The sequence below is a fragment of the Lolium perenne genome, chromosome 1 (assembly GCF_019359855.2).
Source record: "Lolium perenne isolate Kyuss_39 chromosome 1, Kyuss_2.0, whole genome shotgun sequence".
Taxonomy (NCBI): Eukaryota; Viridiplantae; Streptophyta; class Magnoliopsida; order Poales; family Poaceae; genus Lolium; species Lolium perenne.
In genome coordinates, this window is record NC_067244.2 from 231,594,848 (window position 1) to 231,616,283 (window position 21,436).

Consider the following 21,436-nt stretch of genomic DNA (forward strand, 5'->3'; position numbering starts at 1 on the left):
TGAAGGTTGCTGCGTGGCCGGTCTCCTGCGGCGCGCATCCGTGCTCGTCGAGGCGCTCGAGGCAGGGTATGCTGGCGTGGCGGAGCGGAGCTCGTCCGTGGCGTTGCGGGAGGGGGCGACGAAGGCTGGTGTCGAGCGGCGGCGCGGGCCGGCGTCGAGGAGGTTCCAGCGGGGCTCGTTTGGGCGGTGGCGATAGAGAGCAGTTTTGGGGGCGGGGATGAGGGCTGGGGCAGTTGACCCCTGTTGGTCTCAGCCCACGGGAGAGGCGCGCTGGGGGTTTTCCGGGCGAGGTCAGCCCTGCCCACATGCGAAGCTCGATTTCAGCTTCTCTACCGGGCAGGGCTGAGAGCCATTTTTCGGGGTGAGGTGGGCACTGCCCAGTTAGACCGACCCAACCTACCAAACAGCAAAAAGTGGGAAAAAGTTGGGTGAGATGAGAGAATCTGAGTCCACCCGACCTACCAAACACACCCTTAGTCACTGTGAAGAGCAACTATGTTGTAGGTCCACTTTCACATCCATTCTCTGCGTGGTGGCTCCCAATAGTAGAAAAAGCCTCATCAGTGACGCACCAAAAATGGATTCTGTGGCGCATGGGAGGTGCGCCACAGAAACTTCGCCACAAAAATAAGATTTCTGTGGCTCACCGGCCCATGCGCCACAGAATTAAGGTTCTGTGGCGCATGGGTGCTTAGGTGCGCCACAGAAAAGCGTGCGCCACAAAACTGATTTTCAGTGCGCCACAGAATTTGCTTGTATTATACACGATTTTGTGCTGTCTGCTATACACCTGCAGTTTATAGACAGGAATATACAGGTTATATACAGCAACATACAAAAATATGCAGATATAATATAAATAGCATGTACATTGCACAGATATAATGTAGACATCATCATCACATTACTTACAACCCGATCGAGATACATATATAGTGGCAAGTGTCAAATGTTTTACATACAACTCTTAATTTATACAAATTTCACAATTTCGAGATACAAAGTGGTCTTCATCCGGTTCCTCCTTTGCTCCCTCCTCTCTACCCACCAGGCTCGCTTGCATCGGGGTCTTCATCCGGTTCCTACTATGATTAAAATAGAAGAAAGTGAGACCAACAAGTCCGATGCACAAGACAAAATGGAATAAATGCCTCATGCATTGTTGGTCAACACAAATACAATGGTCAGAAACCATAGTTGCAGTATACGCCGCAGTATACTTTGCAGAAGGGCCCCCTTTCCCCGGCCGCCGTTCCGTGAACGGGTTCTTGACGAGACAACAACGCCGACCTGCCTCTCCGGCGCAGAACCACGATAGTCCCAGCCGCCTCCTTTGTGGTCGCGTCTCCTGCGCCATGCGCTCTTCTCCATGGCCGGACCACGATTGGACTCACCGGGGGAATAATGATAATCGCCATCACCACTATCGTCAGACTCCACAGGTGCAGAGTACTTTGCAGCAGATGTCACTTTTCTTCCCTCGCCGTCCAGTGAACGAGTCCTTGATGCAAAGACCGTGTCGGCCTGCCCAGAATCATGCCGGCCTGCCCAGCATCATGCCGGCCCCCTGTTGTCGCGCTTCAGGCCGTGTCTCCCGCGCCCTGCACTCTTCGCCTTCTTGCCCGGTGAACAAATAGACTGATCGTTGGAATAAGGAAACCGATGATTCTGGGCAGGCCGGCATGATTCTGGGCAGGCCGACACGGTCTTTGCATCAAGGACTCGTTCACTGGACGGCGAGGGAAGAAAAGTGGCATATGCTACAAAGTACTCTGCACCTGTGGAGTCTGACGATAGTGGTGATGGCGATTATCATTATTCCCCGGGTGAGTCCAATCGTGGTCCGGCCATGGAGAAGAGCGCAGGGCGCAGGAGACGCGGCCACAAGGGAGGCGGCTGGAACTGGCGTGGTTCTGCGCCGGAGAGGCAGGTCGGCGTTGTTGTCTCGTCAAAGACTCGTTCACGGAACGGCGGCCGGGGAAAGGGGGCCCGTCTACAAAGTATATTGCGGCGTATAGGTGACCAAACATTCTAATCATTGGCACTAAAATGAAAGAAAGAGCCAAGTGGTATCTCAACTAGATATCATATGCCTCATACTTTGTTGGTCGAAACAAATATTAACATTCAGGGATGGGGTCAGTGAGGCCAGGTAGGATGCACAAGAGATTGATATTTGTACCATCGCACCAGGCTCACTGGCCCCACCCTAGAGTGTACAAGTGACCAAACAATTTAATCATCGGCACTAAAATGGAAGAAAGGCCAATGCAATTAAGAAGTGGCTAGTATGAACTAAATGGAATGCCTCATACTTTGTTGGTCGAAACAAATATTAACATTCAGGGATGGGGTCAGCGAGGCCAGGTAGGATGCACAAGAGATTGATATTTGTGCCATCGCACTAGGCTCACTGGCCCCACCCCAGAGTGTACAAGTGACCAAACAATTTAATCATCGACACTAAAATGGAAGAAATGCCAATGCAATTAAGAAGTAGCTAGTATGAACTAAATGGAATGCCTCATACTTTGTTGGTCGAAACAAATATTAACATTCAGGGATGGGGTCAACGAGGCCAGGTAGGATGCACAAGAGATTGATATTTGTGCCATCGCACCAGGCTCACTGGCCCCACCCCAGAGTGTACAAGTGACCAAACCATTTAATCATCAGCACTAAAATGGAAGAAAGGCCAATGCAATTAAGAAGTAGCTAGTATGAACTAAATGGAATGCCTCATACTTTGTTGGTCGAAATAAATATTAACATTCCGGGAAGGCGTTAGTGAGGCTAGGTAGGATGCACAAGAGATTGATATTTGTGTCATCGCATCAGGCTCACTAGCGCCTTCCCGGAGTGTATAGGTGACCAAACATTCTAATCATCGGCAAGTACAAATAAAATTAAAGACCAAATCATTTATAAAGAGAACCATTTAGCATGGAGCAGATGCTCCATAGGGATTATTCATCACTTGGTATAGACCAAGTGATGCTGGCAAAGGAGAGGCCAAGCAAGAACCAATAAATCCAGTAAGTGATAGATATGCCTAAACAAGCAAGAACACATAGCATATCCCAGCTAACCAGATTAGACAAGTCTTGGTAGCCAACTGAATCACCTAGCACCACCTAGCCTTTTAAAACCATCAGAAACAGTCCATTTTCTTCAAAGGATACCACAGTGGCATTCATTTACATGATCCCCTACTGTGGATATCTCTATTTTCACCAAAGCCAACAAGAAATAGAAATTTATCATTACTCAGTTGAGTTCAAAACAAAGCTGGGGTACCATAAGGGATTACTCATCACTTTGGTAGTAACCAAGTGATGCTAGCAAGAGAGAGGCCAAGCCTGAGCTAGTAAATCCAGTAGAGATGGATATGCATAAGTAAGCAAGAACACATAGCCTATCCAAGTTAACCAGATAAAACCAACCTTGACAGCCAACTTAATAACCTAGCATCACCTAGTGTTTTAAACCATCAGAAACTTCCCATTTTCTTCAAATGATACCACAGTGGCATTCATTTACATGATTCCCTACTGTGAATATCTCTATTTTCACCAAAACGAACCAATTATCCAACTATGAGATGCAACCAGTGGCAGTAGCAAGAGCTAATGAGGTCACAGCACAGCACAAGAAATCACACCAGTGAACCACTGTTGAGGTTACATCAACCATAAATTCATCCAAGCCAACAAGAAATAGAAATTTATCATTACTCAGTTGAGTTCAAAACAAAGCAAGGGTACCCAACACTAGTTGGCTTCGATCCAAGCTTCAATAACACATCAAAGGAATCATTACTGCATAAGCAGTTCATCCAATTATCTGACATCAATAAAGAAAACTTTTTCAGATAATTGAATTAGGCAACAACAATCATACCAGGATGCTATGGAAGCATCAGACACATCACCAAAACCCTCAAGCATGCTTTTACAAGCATGAGCGGTCACCAATACATGGTGAGAAGCTACAGAGACATAGCAATAGCATAGGACATTAAGTAAAAGGCATGAGCAATGAGCCAGTAAGTAAATCACTATCACATGATGATCATTTGACCATTTAGAGCATGCACACACAAGAAATGACAACAAGCTAGGATAGATAGATAGATTGCATCCAGTAGCACATCAACAGCAACACCAGCCAGTAGCACAACAATAGCAGCACAATCAGAGCAGCACACGAGCATTTCGTCGAGCAATTTGTGCTCGCGTGGGAGAGGAAGAGGGAGGGGAGGGGAGGGGAGGGGAGGGGATGGGAGAGAGTTCACCGACGACAGGGGTGGAGGAGGAGGTTGACGACGACAGGGGTGGAGGAGGAGGAGGACGCGGCGGCTCCTCCACCTTGACGCGACGCCGGCCCCTCCTCCACCTTGATGCGGTGGCCCCTCCTCGCCGTAGTGGCAGCTTGTGCTGCAGGTGGCGGGGATGGGAGGAGCGTGGCGGCAAGCGGCCCTCGCGGAGGAAGGCGGCGGCGATGGCGACGGCGACGCCAGCGCTCACCTTGGCGGCGCGCGGAGGTAGGGATCGGAGAGAGGAGAGGGGTACGAGCGCGCGCACGGTAGGGAGAGGGGAGGGGGTACGACATGATATAAGTTCCACTATTTCTGTGGCACACCATAACAAGTGCGCCACTGAACCAATTATTTCTGTGGCGCACCAGCCCCAGTGTGCCACAGAAATAGTGGAACCTATGATTGGGGGTGGCAGGATGTGGGCCCCACCTTGTTTCTGTGGCGTATATATTGTCGCTGCGCCACAAAAATAAGCTATTTTTGTGGCGCACCGTGCCAGGTGCGCCACAAAACCACTTTCTGTGGCGCATATTTGGCTAGTGCGCCACAAAAATAAGATCTCACCTATAAGGCTTTTCCTACTAGTGTCCCTATGATATAAGATGATCTTATAGTTTTATCGAGCTAATGAAATCAAGATAAGCAACTCGCTACAGTTTGATAAACTGCGCACATCATGAGGATTGAGAGGGACGAGAGGGGGATACAAACTGGAGCCTAATTACATAAGCATGGACCACCGAAATAACTTAGGTGGTAGATTCAAAAGTCGGGTAGAGACCGAAGATGAATGTCTCTACAAAAAAATCCCCATCTTACGGTGGATATTTTGAACATCACAAAGCGTAGTTGTCTGCAATAGTTTTTGCTACGGAATGCTACAAAGGTCTACCGTCTGGGCTGCAATAGGCCAACATCGGAGGTACCTTTCATCACCGGTGGTACTGCCAATGAAAAGTAGGAGTGCTACCAATGAAGACCGCGGGTGCTACCATTTGTCAACACCGATGCTCCAATGAGAAAGTAGTGTTGCAAGGACCTTTTTGTAGATTGCAGGAAAATAATGCTACAATGATGCTACAATAGAACAAATTTGTTGCTTCTATCGTTCTACAATTCTGCTACTTTGGTATATTTTTTGCTACAAGGTTTCCTGCGAAATCTCCGGTTGTGTCTTCCGCAAGGTCGATTTTTGCTACAATAGCACAAAATTATCCAATGCTATGATAGTTTATTCTTTTTGCAACAATTGATATGTTGTGTTGCTACTTTAGTACAAATATTTTGCTATGAAGTATCCGGCAAGTCTCCGTCGAAGTACGGTGCTCCGGTGAGGTCGTCGGCGAGACTCTGCCGAAATACAGTTCTCCGATGGTTCTCCGGCGAGTTCTGTTTCCAGCTGGCTCCGACTGTTCTCCGCAGAGTCTCCAGCGAGCTCCGTTTCCAGCTGGTCTTTTTCTTTTTTTTTGGGGGAGGGGCGGGGTGCGAGGAAGCACCATATATGAGAAATTTGGGGGTGCGTGAGGTTGGAAGGAGTCTAGCCTCCGAAGGATTGTCAATACTGTCCTTTTCATAAAGTGTTTACGGCGTATGCATAAATATAGGAATTTGCTAGTTCTCAGCTGCATCTTGATTTGTTCTAGTAATAAGTTGCAACTAAAATTTAATGACATCATCTACTTCCTCCATCTCGGTTTAACAGGCACGCACGCAGTTTAAGAAATTGCTTTGATCATTATTTTGATTAATAAATTATAAAATATATGTCATAAAGATTATATCATTTGAAAGCTTTTTTTGCATACGAATCTAATGATATAGATTTTGTAGATATAAAATTTATATTTTATTCACTAAATTAGTGGTCAAAGTTTGTCTTAAACTACGTGCGCGCCTGTTAAACTAAGACGGAGGGAGTAAAATTAATTCTCAATCGAGCGAGAAATAGTCACACCCTAAATTATATTACCAGTAATTGATCACGTAAGAAATAATGTCAGGATCTTTAAAAAATTGTACTGTACAACTAACCTAAAGTCAAAATCATATGTGCCCAACCACACGCGTCATCGCCCGTTCGTCTATGATGTGGATCTACAGGCGAAAAAAAGAGACCGAACTTTTCGTGCGCGATACCCAAAACGGGCATACCGCCCAGCTGCAGCGAGGCGGAGACGGGAGGCCGGTGGTCGTCACTGTTCAGGCGGTCGGGACGGCCAGGGCGCCGGTGACGTGGCGGATTCACAGGCAACGGCTCCGTGCTCTGAGCGGCGATGCCGGTGCGGAGGCGGGCGCCACAGCGGTTGGTGGCGCGGCGACAGGAGACGGCGGTGGTGAAGAGGTACACGGAGATGGGGATAGCGGCCGCGCTGTCGCGGCCCTGGGACTACCCGACGGCGTGCTGCGAGCTAGCCGAGCTCCTGCGCCACGGGTACGCGGACCTCCCCAAGGCCGCCCAGGCCCTCGTCGCCGGCGACGTGCTAATCGCGTTTCGCCTCCTCCCTGAGTAAGCCCTCCTCTCGCGCCCCAGATGTGCACAGTTCCGTCGAATTTCGTGCGCTCTTCCCTCGCGGATCCGCCGGTGCGATTGACGGCGGATTATCACGTGGAGAAATTGGGATTTGCTCCCTTGAATAGGCCCGGATGATTCCGTTCCAATTGTGGAACTCTGCATGACAATTCGATGTTGTCCTCCTCTCTGGAGCTATTTATTATGCGCGTAAATTTCGGCAATCGCTCTGAGATTAACTTTGTGCGGCTATCCATATTCTTAGACTTTTCAATTATGTGCGAACATTTGAACAGCTCTGTAATTAACTGTTGGTGGAATTTTCTATGCGGGCAATGTCTTATCATGAGCAAGTTATAGCTGGAAATTTATAGAGCTCGGGTAACTAATGAACCCACAGTGATATGAAAAATAAAGGTAGTGTTGATACCTGATAATCTATGTTTGTAGGCAACATTAGTGTTGATACTTGATAATCTATGTTTGTAGGCAGCATTAGTGTTGATACTTGATGGTCTATGTTTTGTAGACAACATTGCACTGGCTTTTTAATTCGTCTGGTGCATAATGGACTATTGATTCTAACCAAAGTTTGTCCAAGGGAATAGACATGCGTGCATAATGGACTATTGATTCTAATCAAAGTTTGTCCAAGGGAATAGACATGCCCAACTGTCTTGGAATCAATATGAATAGAATGGAAACCCAAAACACAAATGGGCCATGAGAAGGGGGGAAGGTGGCTTAATAACTAAAATTGACTCAAGTTGTCTTCTCGATTTTATTTGTGCTGTTCAAAAACGATTATTGGTGTCATTGTAGTTTGGATTATGTTCAGTTGGTAATATTGTCACTCTTCATCCATGTTTAGTTTTGTAATTTGGAACTACCTTATGATTCATGAGTTCTCTTTGTCATGGTCATAATCTAATCTATGGTATGTGATCAGTGTATTCTAAGTGGCATTTTTTTTATTGTACAATAAAGATTACAGTCATCTATGGTATGCGATCAGTGTGTTATATAGTTGCATATACGTTTTCATTGTACAATAAAGATTACAGTCATCTATGTCATTAAATTATGCATGGAATTGAGGTGGAAGTCTCACATTGAACTTTATTCTATGACTCCATTGCCCATTTATTGTTACTAGCATGGTGTGTTTAGTTTCGACTTGACTTTATCCTTCCGTAATGACACGCTGTTTCCCATAGTGTGCAGACAGGATATGCATTAGCGGCAGCCAATGGTCTCCTCCAAGCTGTAGAAGTTTCCCTACCAAAGCAAAAGAAGTCACAAGCTGTTTCAGAGTTCAAATGCTCTGTTATTGCACATAAAAGGCGTGCTAGAGTTCAAGAGGAGCCAGGTATGTTAGGTTACTTCTCAGATGTGCAAATGCATTAATGTCTCCCTGCTTAGTAAAATTGCAAGTACAAACCAGCAGCAGAGAACCATAGATAAATGTAGGGAACTACTGCGCTGGCTACTTATTTTATCTGGTGCTGAAATACTGCAATGAAAATGGCATCCCTGCCTACTGTGTGCTTCACTCGATTATTATGTTTGAATATTTTTCGAGGATGGTATAATTCACAAGTCTCCAGCTTAAGTTAAAGCTGATCATTGTCCTCTTATTATATGCATCTTAAGCTGCAGCTTCATGTCAATATTTAGCAGGATGCGCTTACAAATTTTTATTAATAACTAGTCATCGTGATGTTTATGTTGAACCTCATAAACAGGTCCTCCACACATACCACATGATGTGCTTGTTCATATCTTCAGTTTTCTGGACATGCGTTCTCTGGTAGCAGCTGGTCTCGTTTGCTGGTATTCTTTTCTTCTCTCCTGTACATATACTATTTCCAAACATTCGCTAGTTCTTGTCATTGACACTTTCTTATTTCCTAGAAGGTCATGGAATTCATCGGCAAACGACAATGAACTGTGGAAAATGAACTACTCCCTTTTCTTTAGCATATCCGATGTGAGTTCCGGCAGCATGCCTATATCCAGTGTACATAACAGTCATGGTCTTGTTGTGCAGACTAGCGCCGATCCAGTATTTCATGATCCCAATTTGAACTGGAAAGAGGTTTTCCACAAGAAGCATGCAGGTGATTCTCTCTTATGCTAGTATTCTCGATGTAATTTTCACTCACGATTTTATAATGGTCCCCTCTAAACATGGCTGAATTATTGTTACTACAGAATATATAAACTGGAGTTCTGCATCAAATAGAGCAATATGTCGACAATGTCGTTCAATTCTTTGGCTGAGCAGCTTGACATGCGCCGCTCCACACCATTGTCTCAAGAATGGAAAGGATGAAGTAAAAGTAGTGCCTCTATTACCCTATGCAGTAAGTGCTTCTACCTTTTATGGTCAATACTTTGTTTTTGTGGTGGGTTTAAGTTTGCACATAAATGGTTCATAGATTTTATTTTCAGTTTACCATTAAACATTGTGTTAGAAACTTATTAACCGTAATAGCCATTTTCTGATTGATCAATTGAGTGATTGTTACTTTTATACCATTTTGCTCTGCTCTTTCATCTGATATTCTGGTGTAACATTTAATCATCTGATTTCACTCTTTCATGGGCCAGGTTGCTTGTTACATATTGAATGCTCATGATCGGCCATCGTCATCATCCGATTGTGATGATAAAGATAGTGATTCTGAAGATAATGTGCCCAGACGGTTTTGGAATTCTCATGTTGAGTGAGTTGGCATGTAAATGTGGCATAGCTTTTCTGTATACCATTTGAATTTCTGGTGGTTTCTTAAGTTGTATCATTGTATGCTTAGACGCACTGTTGTAATTCACTACTAGTAGGAGAAAGGCTCAACGAAAACTTGACCTTTTACTACAATGCTGTTGTCAATAGAACAATTGCCGCAAGAGCGATTGTTGATAGAGACAATAATTCTGAAGATATACTACGGCCACAGCTTCCCACACCAAAAGCATGATCAAACCCCAAAATAGCCGCTCAGTCTTCCACTCAATGCTTTGTTTGCTATTTGTCTCCACCAAGCAACGTGCACAGATCATTTTGAAGTGCTCTTCACATCGTTGAGTAGATTCAGATGAAAACGTAAATGTTAACATCTTTGAGTAAGTTTTGGACTGCAATTCAGATGAAAACATAAATGTTCTGCGCCGTTGTAAGTATATTGTAATACAGAGCAACTGCATGTTGGAACTGAGAAAGTTAAACCAGCAGCTTTGGCACAGACATGACATGTCAAGCCAAACACAAAAACAACGAATGATTTAAACCCCAGGGGTACATCCATATCTAGCACCAAAGAACCACATTATAGCAAGTCTCCACACACCACTAACATGACTCCCACTGATAATAGCATTCTAACACCGACAAGTTGCAATTGAGGTTGCTACCTTAAACCATTCCCAAGATAGGTTACAGAGCAAAAGCTGGCATAACATAAGTTCGTAGAAGCAGGCACGTCACAACTAGTCGACTACTGACCGTGCCAGGATTTGACCAAACAGGTATCTACTATCAACTACAGATATGGAATCACAACCATCCTTGAAAACCGACGAGTAGTGGTCAACAGAGAAGATAAATCTGCCCAGATAGTCTATCCACCGCTCTAATGCTTCTTGTCTTTCGACGGACCCTTGGGAATCTTAGACAGGCACTTCTCGTCGAAGATGGCGTAGTACTTCTTCAGTTCGACCATGGCCTTCTCTCCAAAAGCATCGATCTTGTCCTCGTACTTCTCGTACAGAACCGGCACAGTGTAGAGCACCATGAAGACTGCAAGCAAGAAAGCGATAATGAGTAAACAATGCTAGGCACAGTTATTGCACATCTGCAAGTTTAGGGTGTAGTAGCGAAGCACATTACCTATGTAGAACAAGGTCAGGAAATTGCAGCAGCTCCCAAGAGCAGAGAGAATCCACAGACCTGCAATGACCTGCGAACAAAGAGACAACATAGCAAGTGCTTTGGTCACATAACAAAGCCACAAACAGCGAAGGCTAAAGAGAACGAAGCCATGCAACCAAATAAACGTACAATCAGGAATTTCTTTAGGTCACGGCCTTGACCAATCGCCCTCAAGCTAGCGAAGCCCCTGTTGATCTCATATCTCAGCGAGCGGGCAACATTGACAGCCAGGTCCTCTGTGATCTTTACCTCGGGAATGTTAGGAGGGGCCCTGAAAATAAATGCACGCAGAGATTTACAGCCGCAATCAATCTGTATACCATCTATAGATATGTAGAACAAGGAACAAGTTAATTCCAGGCAAAAGAGGATCATCTGCACAGCTGTATTTACACATAAGCCAACCCAATATTGAGGTTCGGGTAAGGAGGCATTGTCACAATACTATATCTGATCTTAGTGTGAATTGCAACAGGAGTTGGATGCAAGCAGTGATTTAAAACCTGTTATACTCCCATTTATAGATAGCTAGGACTAGGAACAAGTTAATTCAAGGCAAAAAGGATCATCTGGTCAGTGTAAATACACATAAGCCAAACGGATATTCAGGTTGGAGTAATGAGGTGTTATCAAATGATACTATATCTAGCACCAGTGCAAATAACATGAGAAGTTAAAAGAAGAAGCTCACTCACTTGTTGATGAACGCAGATGCGTTGGACCAGAGGAAGAGTGTGCCGAGGGTGAGGATGAGGCAGTGGCAGAAGAGGGTGAGGAGGTGGTACTCCAGGACCTCGAAGAGCAGCCAGATGGAGGTGGCGCCCGCGAGCACCCCGCCCGAGATCTTCTTGTTCCTCCACAGGAAGAGATCGGCAGCTGCAGGCACAAGCCATAATCATTAAGCACAGCAAAGGCACGAATCAGCAAGGATGTCTGTCTAGCTAGCAAACAAACAGCGAATCTCTCCAAGGTTGAAGCGCAGAAAGCGTAGAGCGTTGCAGCTCAAACCCTAGAGAACCTCACAATCGCTTTAGCGCAACTTAGGAAGGGAGGCTACATGACATGAACAAATCGAAGCAATCTGACAGTGCAGTCTCCCCCCATCCTGGCCACCTAGAATGCCGCTGAAATTTGAATCGAGGGAAACATCGCAGATCGGGACGTTTTGCGTGCGCTAATGAGGGAACTGTTTCCGATCGAGAGGGAAGTGAAGCAAACTCGCCAACGGACGAGCAGTTCCACACTCTCAGACAAGCGGAGCAAAACCCCGATGCGGCGGGGACGGATCTACAGATTCCAACACTACACGGGCGTCCCACAAAAACCCCATCGGCACAAAACAAGAGGCAAACATCAAGGGGCCCGGTGAGGCGAGGTGTGGAGTACTCACGCTTGCCGCCGCCGAGGACGGAGTGGACGGGCTTCTCGCGGCCGAAGAGGCGGTAGATCTTGGCCTTGACGGCGGCGGCGGCCGAGGACTTGCCCTCGCCGTCCGAGTCCGACGACGACGAGGAGCCGTGGAACTTCTCGGAGATCTTGTCCATGACCGACTCCTCCTTGTGCTCCGCCATGGCTGTCTCCTCTGCTGTCTCCTCTCTCTCTCTCTTGGTTCGCTCGAGTCGAGCGCTTCTGTTCAGCAACGCCTTTTCTGCCGTCGCCGCTCCTCCCCTTTCCCGTGGTTCGGGGCCGCGTGTTCCGTGCGCGGCCATGACGCGCCCCCAGCCGTCGATCCCGGCGCGGACGGCCCCGCGATCGGCGCCCGCGCGAGCCCGTTGTATGCTCGCGTGGAGGCCCCACCTGTAAGCGAGCGTGGGGAGGTGCGGGGTGGGTGCACGAGGTATTTACTGCTGCTGGGCAACGGCCGTGACAGGGAGGCGTCATTCTTGTCGTGGGCCCGTACGCGGTGATGGATGGGGATGGGTGGAGATCGCGAGGTTGGCCAGCCGTCGCCGTGCCGACGCGTGGCGGGGCCCTGGCATCCGTCGGTCCAGGATGGGGTCGGAAGTTTCTGGAAGGGCGTCGGCTCCGTCCCAGGTTTGGAGTAGGAGGCCTTTGGTCATGTTTTGAAAAAATTCCCCAGAGATTTTCCTCGGACATTTCGGATAGCTCATCATAGCTCAGCATCGTGAGTAGCACGCCAAGGTTTCGTGGGGAGACGGTGGCTTGACATGTGAATGACAACTTGGGTACACGAAGACGCTTTTTCTTCTTTTTTTGCTTTTCATGTTTTCGAAAATTAGAGATGTTCCTTCCGTCCTGAAAGAGATGTCTCATGCTTATTTTACGCTTGGAAACACAAGCTTGCGATGCGATCATCAATTAAACTTGTTTTACTCCATAGCTTTTATCGAGGCACAACAAACCCCGCACAAAAAACATGAACTCATTTTGTTGGGGTTTTCAGCCAATGCATCGGCTATTTTTAAACTTTGAACATGGATAATTCAATTCGACAATAGTGCTTGGTTCAAAAGCATAGTCTAGACGGAGAAGCGAGAAATCTTACACAAATGTGTATAGATGACACGAGCCAAATCAAGCAACACCGTTGTCGTTGCCACCACCGCTGCCACCATCGTCGTTGCTAGCGGAAACACCGGCACTACTGTCGTCACCACCGGCATCGACACTACGAGCCAAAACACCTCTTGTCACAACAGCAACTCTTCTTTCTTGCCTTCGGTCACTTGCATGGACAGGAGGTGACTCACATTGTTACCAAAATTTCGTGAAGAGAAGACACTCGTGAGAGCATCAACAAAACCTTCACTATGTTGATTCCCAAGGTAGCACAACCAAAGGATCTTCGCCAATTTCGCCCAATTAGCATCTGCAACGTAATCTATAAAGGTGCTTCGAAGGTGTTAGCGGATAGGCCCAAAATCATACTACCGAAGATCATTTTGAAGGAGCATTCCGCTTTCGTACCCCGCATGTTAATGACGAAAAATACAGCATACGAGTGTTTACATTTTATGAAAACTAATGGATCCAAATCAAAAAGCATCGGCATTGTGATCGAGTACAATGGGACTATCTACAAGCAATTATGCTCCTTGTGGGATTTCATAACCGATGGGTACATACATTTATGATAATGTTAACATCGGTCTCTTTCTCGATTCTTTTCAATGGTACACCATTAGAGGAATTCCATCCATCTTGAGGGATTCGTCAAGGTGATCTAACCTTCCCTATTTTTTCTTGATAGCAGTAGAGGGTCCTTCAAGCCTCCTAAAACAAAGCCATCAATCATCACATCTTGAAAGTATACAGGTGGCGCCCACAACCCCGCAGAGAGAAATATTGTGTAACATCAGGTCAACGAGTGAATCTGGATAAGTCATCGGTCTTCTTTAGCAAAGGATGCGCAAAAGCCATACTCTTCAAGTGCCAAATGGAACACTAGATGAGAAGTATCTCGAATGCCTTGGGATGTAGACCGCTCCCTTAATGCATGGGGCCTTTAAAGTATCTCAAAGACAGAGTTTGGAAAAGACTACAAGGATCGCTAGTACAACTGCTATCGGTAGGAGGAAATGAAGTGCACATAAAGTCGGTAGTTCGTTGATTCGAAACTTATGTTGGGGTTGCAATGATGGCAAACAGAGAACACGTTTGGTTTCTTGGGAAGTCATGTGATCACCGAAATCCTCTTGAGGATTGGGTTTTAGTGATGTATTGAACTTTTCAACTTGGGCTTTCTAGCGAAATAGGCATGGCGTATTCTACAAAATCGAAGCACTCTCTATGCAAAGATACTCAAGGCGGTCTATTTTCTATCAATCTATATTCTTGAGGCACATGTCGGATCACACCCTTCGCATGTTTAGCGTTCTTTGATAGAAATAAGGGAGACCCTATGATGTAGGGTTTAATTCGAAGAATTAGTACATGAGAGACTACACGTCTACACACGAACATAGTTGGATTTCGTGTGATCACATGCTACGCCCTACTGGTTGTAAGAAGATTAATCCTCCAGTCCGAGTCAGTGATTTTATCAACAACAGATCGGCTTCTTGGAAAAGAGAATGAATTTGGTGATCAGATGGGTACGTGAGCACGGTCTAAGCATTATTGGATCAACTTTGAGATTTGTTTTCTATGTCACGGAGACTACACAGCGTGAATAGCTTTTCTGCCTAAAAAGCCGGCCCGTCCTCGTTGTCCTCTAATCATGCCCACCACCACCCGCACTCCTCCGCTTTCTCCCTGATGAGTAGCAACTGCTCCTTCCCCAAATCAATTCAGTTCATGGAGAGCTCCCAAGCGTTGCGCGTCTCGGCCTCGTCGCGCAGTGCGCCTGCTCCCGCTGTTTTGCCGTAGGCCCCGACGCTGCCACCATATGCAGGGCGTCTGTGTCGCCCTCCGGCCAAGCATCAGGGCGCCACCCCCACCCCACCCACCGCGCGAGCCTACAATAGCCTGCACACGCTACCGCCCGATTTAGCACATCGATGCCATTGAGCGTCTCTACCATGAACAGAGTTGGAGAGTAATAAATCTCCCAAATCCCGGCTAAGGAAAGGCGGAGCTCCAAATCGAGTCAACAGGCTCGAAGGGCGTGACCATGGCTGCCCAAATCGAGTCTGCGGGAGCTCGAGGGGGAGGCACCCTGATGGCGGCGGGAGGCGGAGGTGGACGAGCGGCCGGTGGTCGAGCGCAAGGATAGGGGAAGAGGGAGTCGCAGCGTCGGGTTGCCCGTGCGTGAGCACCTTATTTGGGGATGAAAAGCACACCCCTGCATCTGGTGGAGATGGGGATAAAAGGAGCCACACGTTTCTGTGTTCCCATTATAGGTAACGGACAGACAAGCGGCGTTAGACACGTGTTAGCTAATCACCGCGTGCTCACGTACCCATCTGTTCACCACATTCGTCTTGGAAAATACCAACTCTTGATGAATATTTGTTTCGCGACAGATGTTGAGAAAACGTATGGCATCCCGTTGAGAACCCAGTATCATAATGATGCATGGGCTTGGCATTATGAGCGATTGGGCATTCTTTTAATGCGATATGTGTACTGTCTTCTAGTTAGCACGAAGAAGAGAAGGTTGGCTTCAGAATAGGCATGCCATCTCAAACCAAGGGAAAGAGGAGAAGTTTTGAACAAATATGTGGAAGTTAAAATGCCCTCTAAACTACAATTTTTCTTTTGGCGCTTGCACACCAATTCCTCTCGAAAGGCGATGTTCACAAGAATATTGGAGAGACAAATAGACACTATGCTTATGGTGCAGAGGATTCGTGGATGCACTTCCTCATTGACTGCACTGTGTCCACATGTGTTTGGTCTCTGGTCGATGATGAGATCACACATCACTTAAGCATGTGTATTACCGGCTGCAAAGCAATAGATCTTTACCATGCTTGAGTCACTTGATCACCTGTATTTTGTAGGAATGACACTGTGACCTTATGGGTGGTCTAGTATGCCAGACGAAACCGATCCACAAGAGTGAGCAACAAAGTCCTCTATCTACATTCTTTTTGCTAGAAGATTTTTGGTGACCTAGCCTTGGCTTTGACGTCGGGTCTCCAAGTTATCGTAAGAGAACCCTGAATATACCGCTGAAGAAGGTAGTTAACGGTAAAGAGGTAGCGTTGAGAAAATACATCTAGAGATAACTTATCATGCACCGTCAAAGGAATATTGTTGGGATTTTTCGGTGAAGTACTATTGCTGGGTAACTACAATCAAAGAATTACTTTTGAAGTTAAAGATTTGAGTCGAAGAAACACCGCTGAAAAATCACCATTTGTGCACTATGAGTAATTACCATCAAATAATTACAATTCAAGTTAAAGATTATTGTAACATGTATGCATTGTTCATTGGACACTGTTTATGCGCATGTGAACGGTGTGCTGAGGGATGAGAGATCGAATAATTACAGTTGAGGATGAATCTCTACGTAGGACTTTCTAGTTTCACCTTTTGTTTCATACTTAATACTCCCTCCATCTATAAATATGTGTCCGAAGTTTGTTTAAATCTGAATGTACATACATCCAAATTTAGATAAATCTTAGACGTCTATTTAAAGATAGAGGTAGTATAATACATGGATTGTTTGCAAAAAATAAGGTTGGATCAATCAAGATGGCGATGTCACTCTCTTTTCTTCCTCGGCTCTCCCACCTCTCCGCCCTTCTTTTAATCTCACACAGAAACACGTATCATTGAGTGAATTGTTGGACCGTGCTGACACGGCCAAACACAGGGACTATTTTTATAAATATGTGCATATACTTACCTCTATGACTATACTTACATACATCCTAACCTTATGAACACTTTTGAAAGTCGACGGATCTTGGCACTGATGAAATCAACACAGACACCTTGCTATCGACAGAAACGTCGCCTTGAAGTAAAAAAAAAAAAAAATCCACTTTCATAAAAGACCAAGGTGTTAAAACTAGAATTAAAACTCTGATAGGCTGAGGAACGCCACGGCCATCCTAACCCTCCAAATAAAAGCTGGTTCTCTCACAAGGATATTTTTCACCAAGCAGTGAAGTGAACTGTTCCACCATATTTTCACGCATGTACAGGGGAGTTGCTCCATATATGTTGGAAATTTTGGCAAGAGATTATTTGGTTCTCGCAAAGTAGCTCAGCAAACTTAAATATGTCACATATGAGGTCGGAAGCAGCCCGTGAAATCGAGGTTTCTTCTCTCTTTGGAATGTTCAGAAATCAGAAGCACTCTTAACCGTTGTTCTCGTTCTGTTTTGCTGGGTAGTGTATTTTTGTTGCCAGTCTATTACTGTGTCACGTGATATACGAGCAGGCCAAAGGAAGTGCATCAAAGTCGTTGTAGTATAGTGGTAAGTATTCCCGCCTGTCACGCGGGTGACCCGGGTTCGATCCCCGGCAACGGCGTAATTTTTTTTGTCGTTACCGCTTGTCTAAACCAAATCGTACGAGCTAGCACCATTTCCCCTCACCTCTCTATAGCCCAGCAGCAGCGCGGCCCACTCCACCCCGTTTCACACCACCCGCGAATTCTTGCGACGCCGGCCCACCTCCCGCCGCTCCACAGTCCCATCGCCCGCAGATCCTCACGCGTTTCCTCCGCCCAATTCACACTCCCGCAGCGGCGGACACACACACCGAGAAGGCGAGAACAGCGACGAACAGAGCAGAGGAGACGCGAGACGAGCACGGCAGCACCAGCAGCAGCGCGTCCGTCCGTCCGTCCTGTCGCAGCGCCATTAACTCCTCCTTCCTCTTCCCCGGCAATTAATGCCGCCAACCACCCCTGCCCAAAACCTAGACCCACGACAAATACCCCAACAATCTTCCCCTTCTACCCTCCCCTCCCACCGTCCCCGCGCCATGCCATTCCGCCCCACCGTCCTCTCCCCGCCGCCGCCGCCGCCGCCGACGCCGCAATGTCCTTCGTCGACTCCCTCTCCAACCTCGGCCTCGGCGCCGCCATCGCCATCGCGCTCGCCTTCCTCGTCCTCCTCGCCGCGCTCCTCCTCGCCTCCCACTTCTGCCTCCGCCGCCGCAACCGCAACCACCACCCCAACCCCAACCACCACCAACACCCCGCCTCCTCCGCCTCCAGCTCCGGCCACATCTCCATCACCGTCCCGCGCTTCCTCTTCGTCGCCGACGACGACTCCCCAGGCAGCTCCTCCCGCGCCGGCGCCGCCCCCGTCGGCCTCGACCCCGCCGTGATCGCCTCCTACCCCAAGGCGCCCTTCTCCCGCGCCGCCTCTAACGCCGACGCCTCCAACGAGACCGCCTGCCCCATCTGCCTCTGCGAGTACCGCGACGGCGAGATGCAGCGGGCAATGCCCGACTGCCGCCACCGCTTCCACCTCATGTGCCTCGACGCCTGGCTGCGCCGCAGCGCCTCATGCCCCGTCTGCCGCTCCTCGCCCATCCCCACCCCCGTCTCCACCCCGCTCGCCACCCCGCTCTCAGAGCTCGTCCCGCTCTCGCAGTACGCCGCGGACCGGCGCCGGCACAGGTGACCACAGGAGATTCATTGCTCAGCATCATCCCGCCCTATTATATTTATTCGTCTCTAGCACCGAAGCATTGGATCACTGGAAAAATGCCTATCATATATTTAGTTGGTCAGGAGAGGTTTGACTAGTCTCATCGAGTGTTAGTACGTAGGATCGTCGAATTGTTCAGCTAGCACAAAGTTTTGCTCGGTATGGTAGCACTAGTTCCTGGAACCAAGGCAGAGAGTCAATGTACATACATTATTCCTTCCTTCTAATATAGCCTCTCAACTGATGTTACCTGTGGCCATAGAGTACATGTATCTCATCCATCAGTATCTGAACAACTGTATTCCAATTATATGATTGACAAATTGCATTCTCTATTACTATTTCCATGCTCGCTACCTTGCTTTGGTAACTAAAAACACCTGTTGTCACTCGAGAAACATACCGACTCGGCATCTTAACAGTGCTCTTGCTATTAATACAAGGCAAGCCTTGTTAAATACAGCTCCCGTTGTCGTTATTCGAGGTATTATTGGGAGACACAACTGATTCCTTGATGATGGATAATTCGGGGCATTGATTTCTTCGGTTGATGTTGTTGTCGGCATCCTTGATCAACTTATTCGCTTAAAATGCATACTTGGCTCTTTACTGTGCCATCTTCTCAGCAGCATGTGTTATTTACACTCTTAACGGAAGCAACTATTTGCTACATTAATTTGAGATAATTTTGATGTGCAGCTGTATATTATATGCTACTCCCTAACTTTCTATATCCATTGAATTTCTAGCAACTCTACATGTTTTCTGTTTGCATCATACCTATATAAACCCGTGATGGTGCTAGTTACCTTGTATTCTGAAATGTTACCCTGATTGGTTCAAGTGCTCTCAATTCTCCGGTCGTTAGATTTCTATCTTAACCGTGCTCATGTTTTGTGCTAGTGAACTTGCCTTCTCTGTTTATCGAGATATTGATTTCTATCTGGGAGTATCTGGTGGTTCATCAGTCTTTGAACCACTGAGCTCCAGTTATATGAATGGTAAACTGCATTCTGTATCATTTCTATGTTGGTGTTCACCTTGCTCTGGTAACAAAAAGCATCAAGGAAAACACCTGTTTAAAAAGACTTGATTTGGTAACTAAACACACCTGTTGTCACTTGAGAAACATACTGATTCGGCATTTGTAAGAAAGCTCTTACTATTAATAGAAGGTAAGCCTTGTTAAATACAGCTCCTGTTGTCGTTATTTGAGGTATTATTGGGGCTAATAGACAGGTCAGCTGATTCCTGGATGATTGACTCTTAATTCAGAGCATTGATTTCTTCACTCTAAATCAATTATTGTTGTTGTCGGCATCCTAAATCAACTTCAGTTATTCGCTTAAAATGCATAGTTTGCCTACTTTAAACTGCAAATTTTGAACGGGTTAGTACGTTATTTAAACTTTCAAGGGAATGAAATAGTGCTACATTAATTCGAGATGATTTTGATGTGCAGCTGTATATCTCTAAGTTTCCATCGACAGTATATCCATTCAATTTCTAGCGACTCTATATGTTTTCTGTTTGCTTGATACAGATACAAACTCGTGATGGTGTTCATCAGCTTGTATTCTGAAATGTTACCTTGATTGGTTCAAGTGCCCTCAACTCTCTGGTTGTTAGATTTCGATCTTAACCTGCCCATGTTTTGTGCTAGTGAACTTGCCTTCTCTTGTTACCAAGATATTGATTTGCACTTCTGCACTGCTGTTTTCTTTGAACTAAATTAAGTTTCAACTGTGAATAACCGATATCGTTACTTGACATCCATGTATATCTGTTTTTTGGTGTCTCATGGAAGTTGCATGTAGAAGGTATGGTTTGAATAAAAGACTGTGATCTGCTACATTTTGATTGCGAGTTACATATTTGAACAACTACCTATGGATAACCCAAAATACTGCAGTTCTTGGTAGACAGAACAGCTGGCTTTGGAGTATGTCCATTCAATTCCAAGCAAATGTACTTATTTTCGGTTTGCGCGTAACTTGTAATGTTGTTATTTAGCTTGGATTCTGAAATGTTACCTTATTGGTTCAGTTGGTCTCAGTTCTCACTGTCTGTGGATTCCTACCTTAGCCATTCTTACGTTTTTTTGTTAGTGAACTTGCCTTCTCTGTGTACCAAGATTTTTATCTGCACTGCTGTTTTCCTTAACTAAACCAAGTTTCAACCATGCATAATGATTGATAACTGTTTTTTAATGTATCACGGGAAGTTAATGTATAGAAGGGAAGTCATTTGTGTATTATTCGAATAGAAAGTTGTGGTCTGCCACAGTTTGATTGCATATTTGAACAACCACCTAACCAATAACGACAAAAAAAAAAAACTTCAGTTCCACTGGACAGGGCAACTGGAGTTCGAGTCATTTTCTTCTATGTATTTCTCTTCTACGACTATGCACCTCATGATGACACTGTAATCTTTCCTCTCTTTCTTTGGACATGAGTTATAAGTTATTTCTATTATTTCTCACTTGTTACTGCTTTATTTGTATTTGAGTTAGACAACTAGCATATTTTTGATACCATATGAAGTTGATTCTCCCAAGTCGATTAAAATGTGTGGTAGAACAACAACAACATCCTCTTCACTGATTGTTTTGTGTTATAGGCGGGTTTTGGCAGGAAGGAATGGTTTGTGTT

General features: G+C 46.1%; 3 protein-coding genes and 1 non-coding gene across 4 annotated transcripts; 3 read left to right on the top strand and 1 right to left on the bottom strand.

Moving 5' to 3' along the window:
- The first annotated feature begins 6,442 nt into the window (after positions 1-6,442).
- LOC127326390 (F-box protein At5g52880) lies at positions 6,443-9,708 on the top strand. The gene is made up of 6 exons (XM_051353260.2): positions 6,443-6,824; positions 8,045-8,196; positions 8,573-8,660; positions 8,745-8,947; positions 9,042-9,193; positions 9,441-9,708. Exons 1-6 carry the CDS (start codon positions 6,592-6,594, stop codon positions 9,558-9,560), a joined length of 948 nt encoding a protein of 315 aa, XP_051209220.1. The 5' UTR covers positions 6,443-6,591; the 3' UTR covers positions 9,561-9,708.
- A 400-nt stretch (positions 9,709-10,108) lies between these two features.
- Positions 10,109-12,367, bottom strand: LOC127326402 (reticulon-like protein B1). The gene is made up of 5 exons (XM_051353266.1): positions 12,149-12,367; positions 11,454-11,634; positions 10,888-11,029; positions 10,717-10,786; positions 10,109-10,626 (listed from the first exon to the last, which is right to left on the bottom strand). Exons 1-5 carry the CDS (start codon positions 12,327-12,329, stop codon positions 10,460-10,462), a joined length of 741 nt encoding a protein of 246 aa, XP_051209226.1. The 5' UTR covers positions 12,330-12,367; the 3' UTR covers positions 10,109-10,459.
- Positions 12,368-17,580: 5,213 nt separating this feature from the next.
- Positions 17,581-17,652, top strand: TRNAD-GUC (transfer RNA aspartic acid (anticodon GUC)). The gene has a single exon. It is a non-coding gene; the product is annotated as a tRNA-Asp (tRNA).
- A 212-nt stretch (positions 17,653-17,864) lies between these two features.
- Positions 17,865-19,123, top strand: LOC127326381 (RING-H2 finger protein ATL67-like). Its single transcript, XM_051353251.2, has one exon. The coding sequence runs from the start codon at positions 18,165-18,167 to the stop codon at positions 18,753-18,755; it is 591 nt and encodes a 196-aa protein (XP_051209211.1). The 5' UTR covers positions 17,865-18,164; the 3' UTR covers positions 18,756-19,123.
- Positions 19,124-21,436: the final 2,313 nt, after the last annotated feature.

What these genes read in the sequence shown, in the direction of transcription:
- LOC127326390 (XM_051353260.2), top strand. Translation starts at nt 6,592, where the DNA reads ATGCCGGTGCGGAGGCGGGCGCCACAGCGGTTGGTGGCGCGGCGACAG. An exon ending in GCAGCTGGTCTCGTTTGCTG is followed by an intron (nt 8,661 to 8,744) that starts GTATTCTTTTCT and finishes ATTTCCTAGAAG; the next exon opens with GTCATGGAATTCATCGGCAA. An exon ending in TGCCTCTATTACCCTATGCA is followed by an intron (nt 9,194 to 9,440) that starts GTAAGTGCTTCT and finishes TTCATGGGCCAG; the next exon opens with GTTGCTTGTTACATATTGAA.
- LOC127326402 (XM_051353266.1), bottom strand. Translation starts at nt 12,329, where the DNA reads ATGGCGGAGCACAAGGAGGAGTCGGTCATGGACAAGATCTCCGAGAAG. An exon ending in CGTCCTCGGCGGCGGCAAGC is followed by an intron (nt 11,635 to 12,148) that starts GTGAGTACTCCA and finishes TTGTGCCTGCAG; the next exon opens with CTGCCGATCTCTTCCTGTGG. An exon ending in ACCTAAAGAAATTCCTGATT is followed by an intron (nt 10,787 to 10,887) that starts GTACGTTTATTT and finishes CTTTGTTCGCAG; the next exon opens with GTCATTGCAGGTCTGTGGAT.
- LOC127326381 (XM_051353251.2), top strand. Translation starts at nt 18,165, where the DNA reads ATGTCCTTCGTCGACTCCCTCTCCAACCTCGGCCTCGGCGCCGCCATC.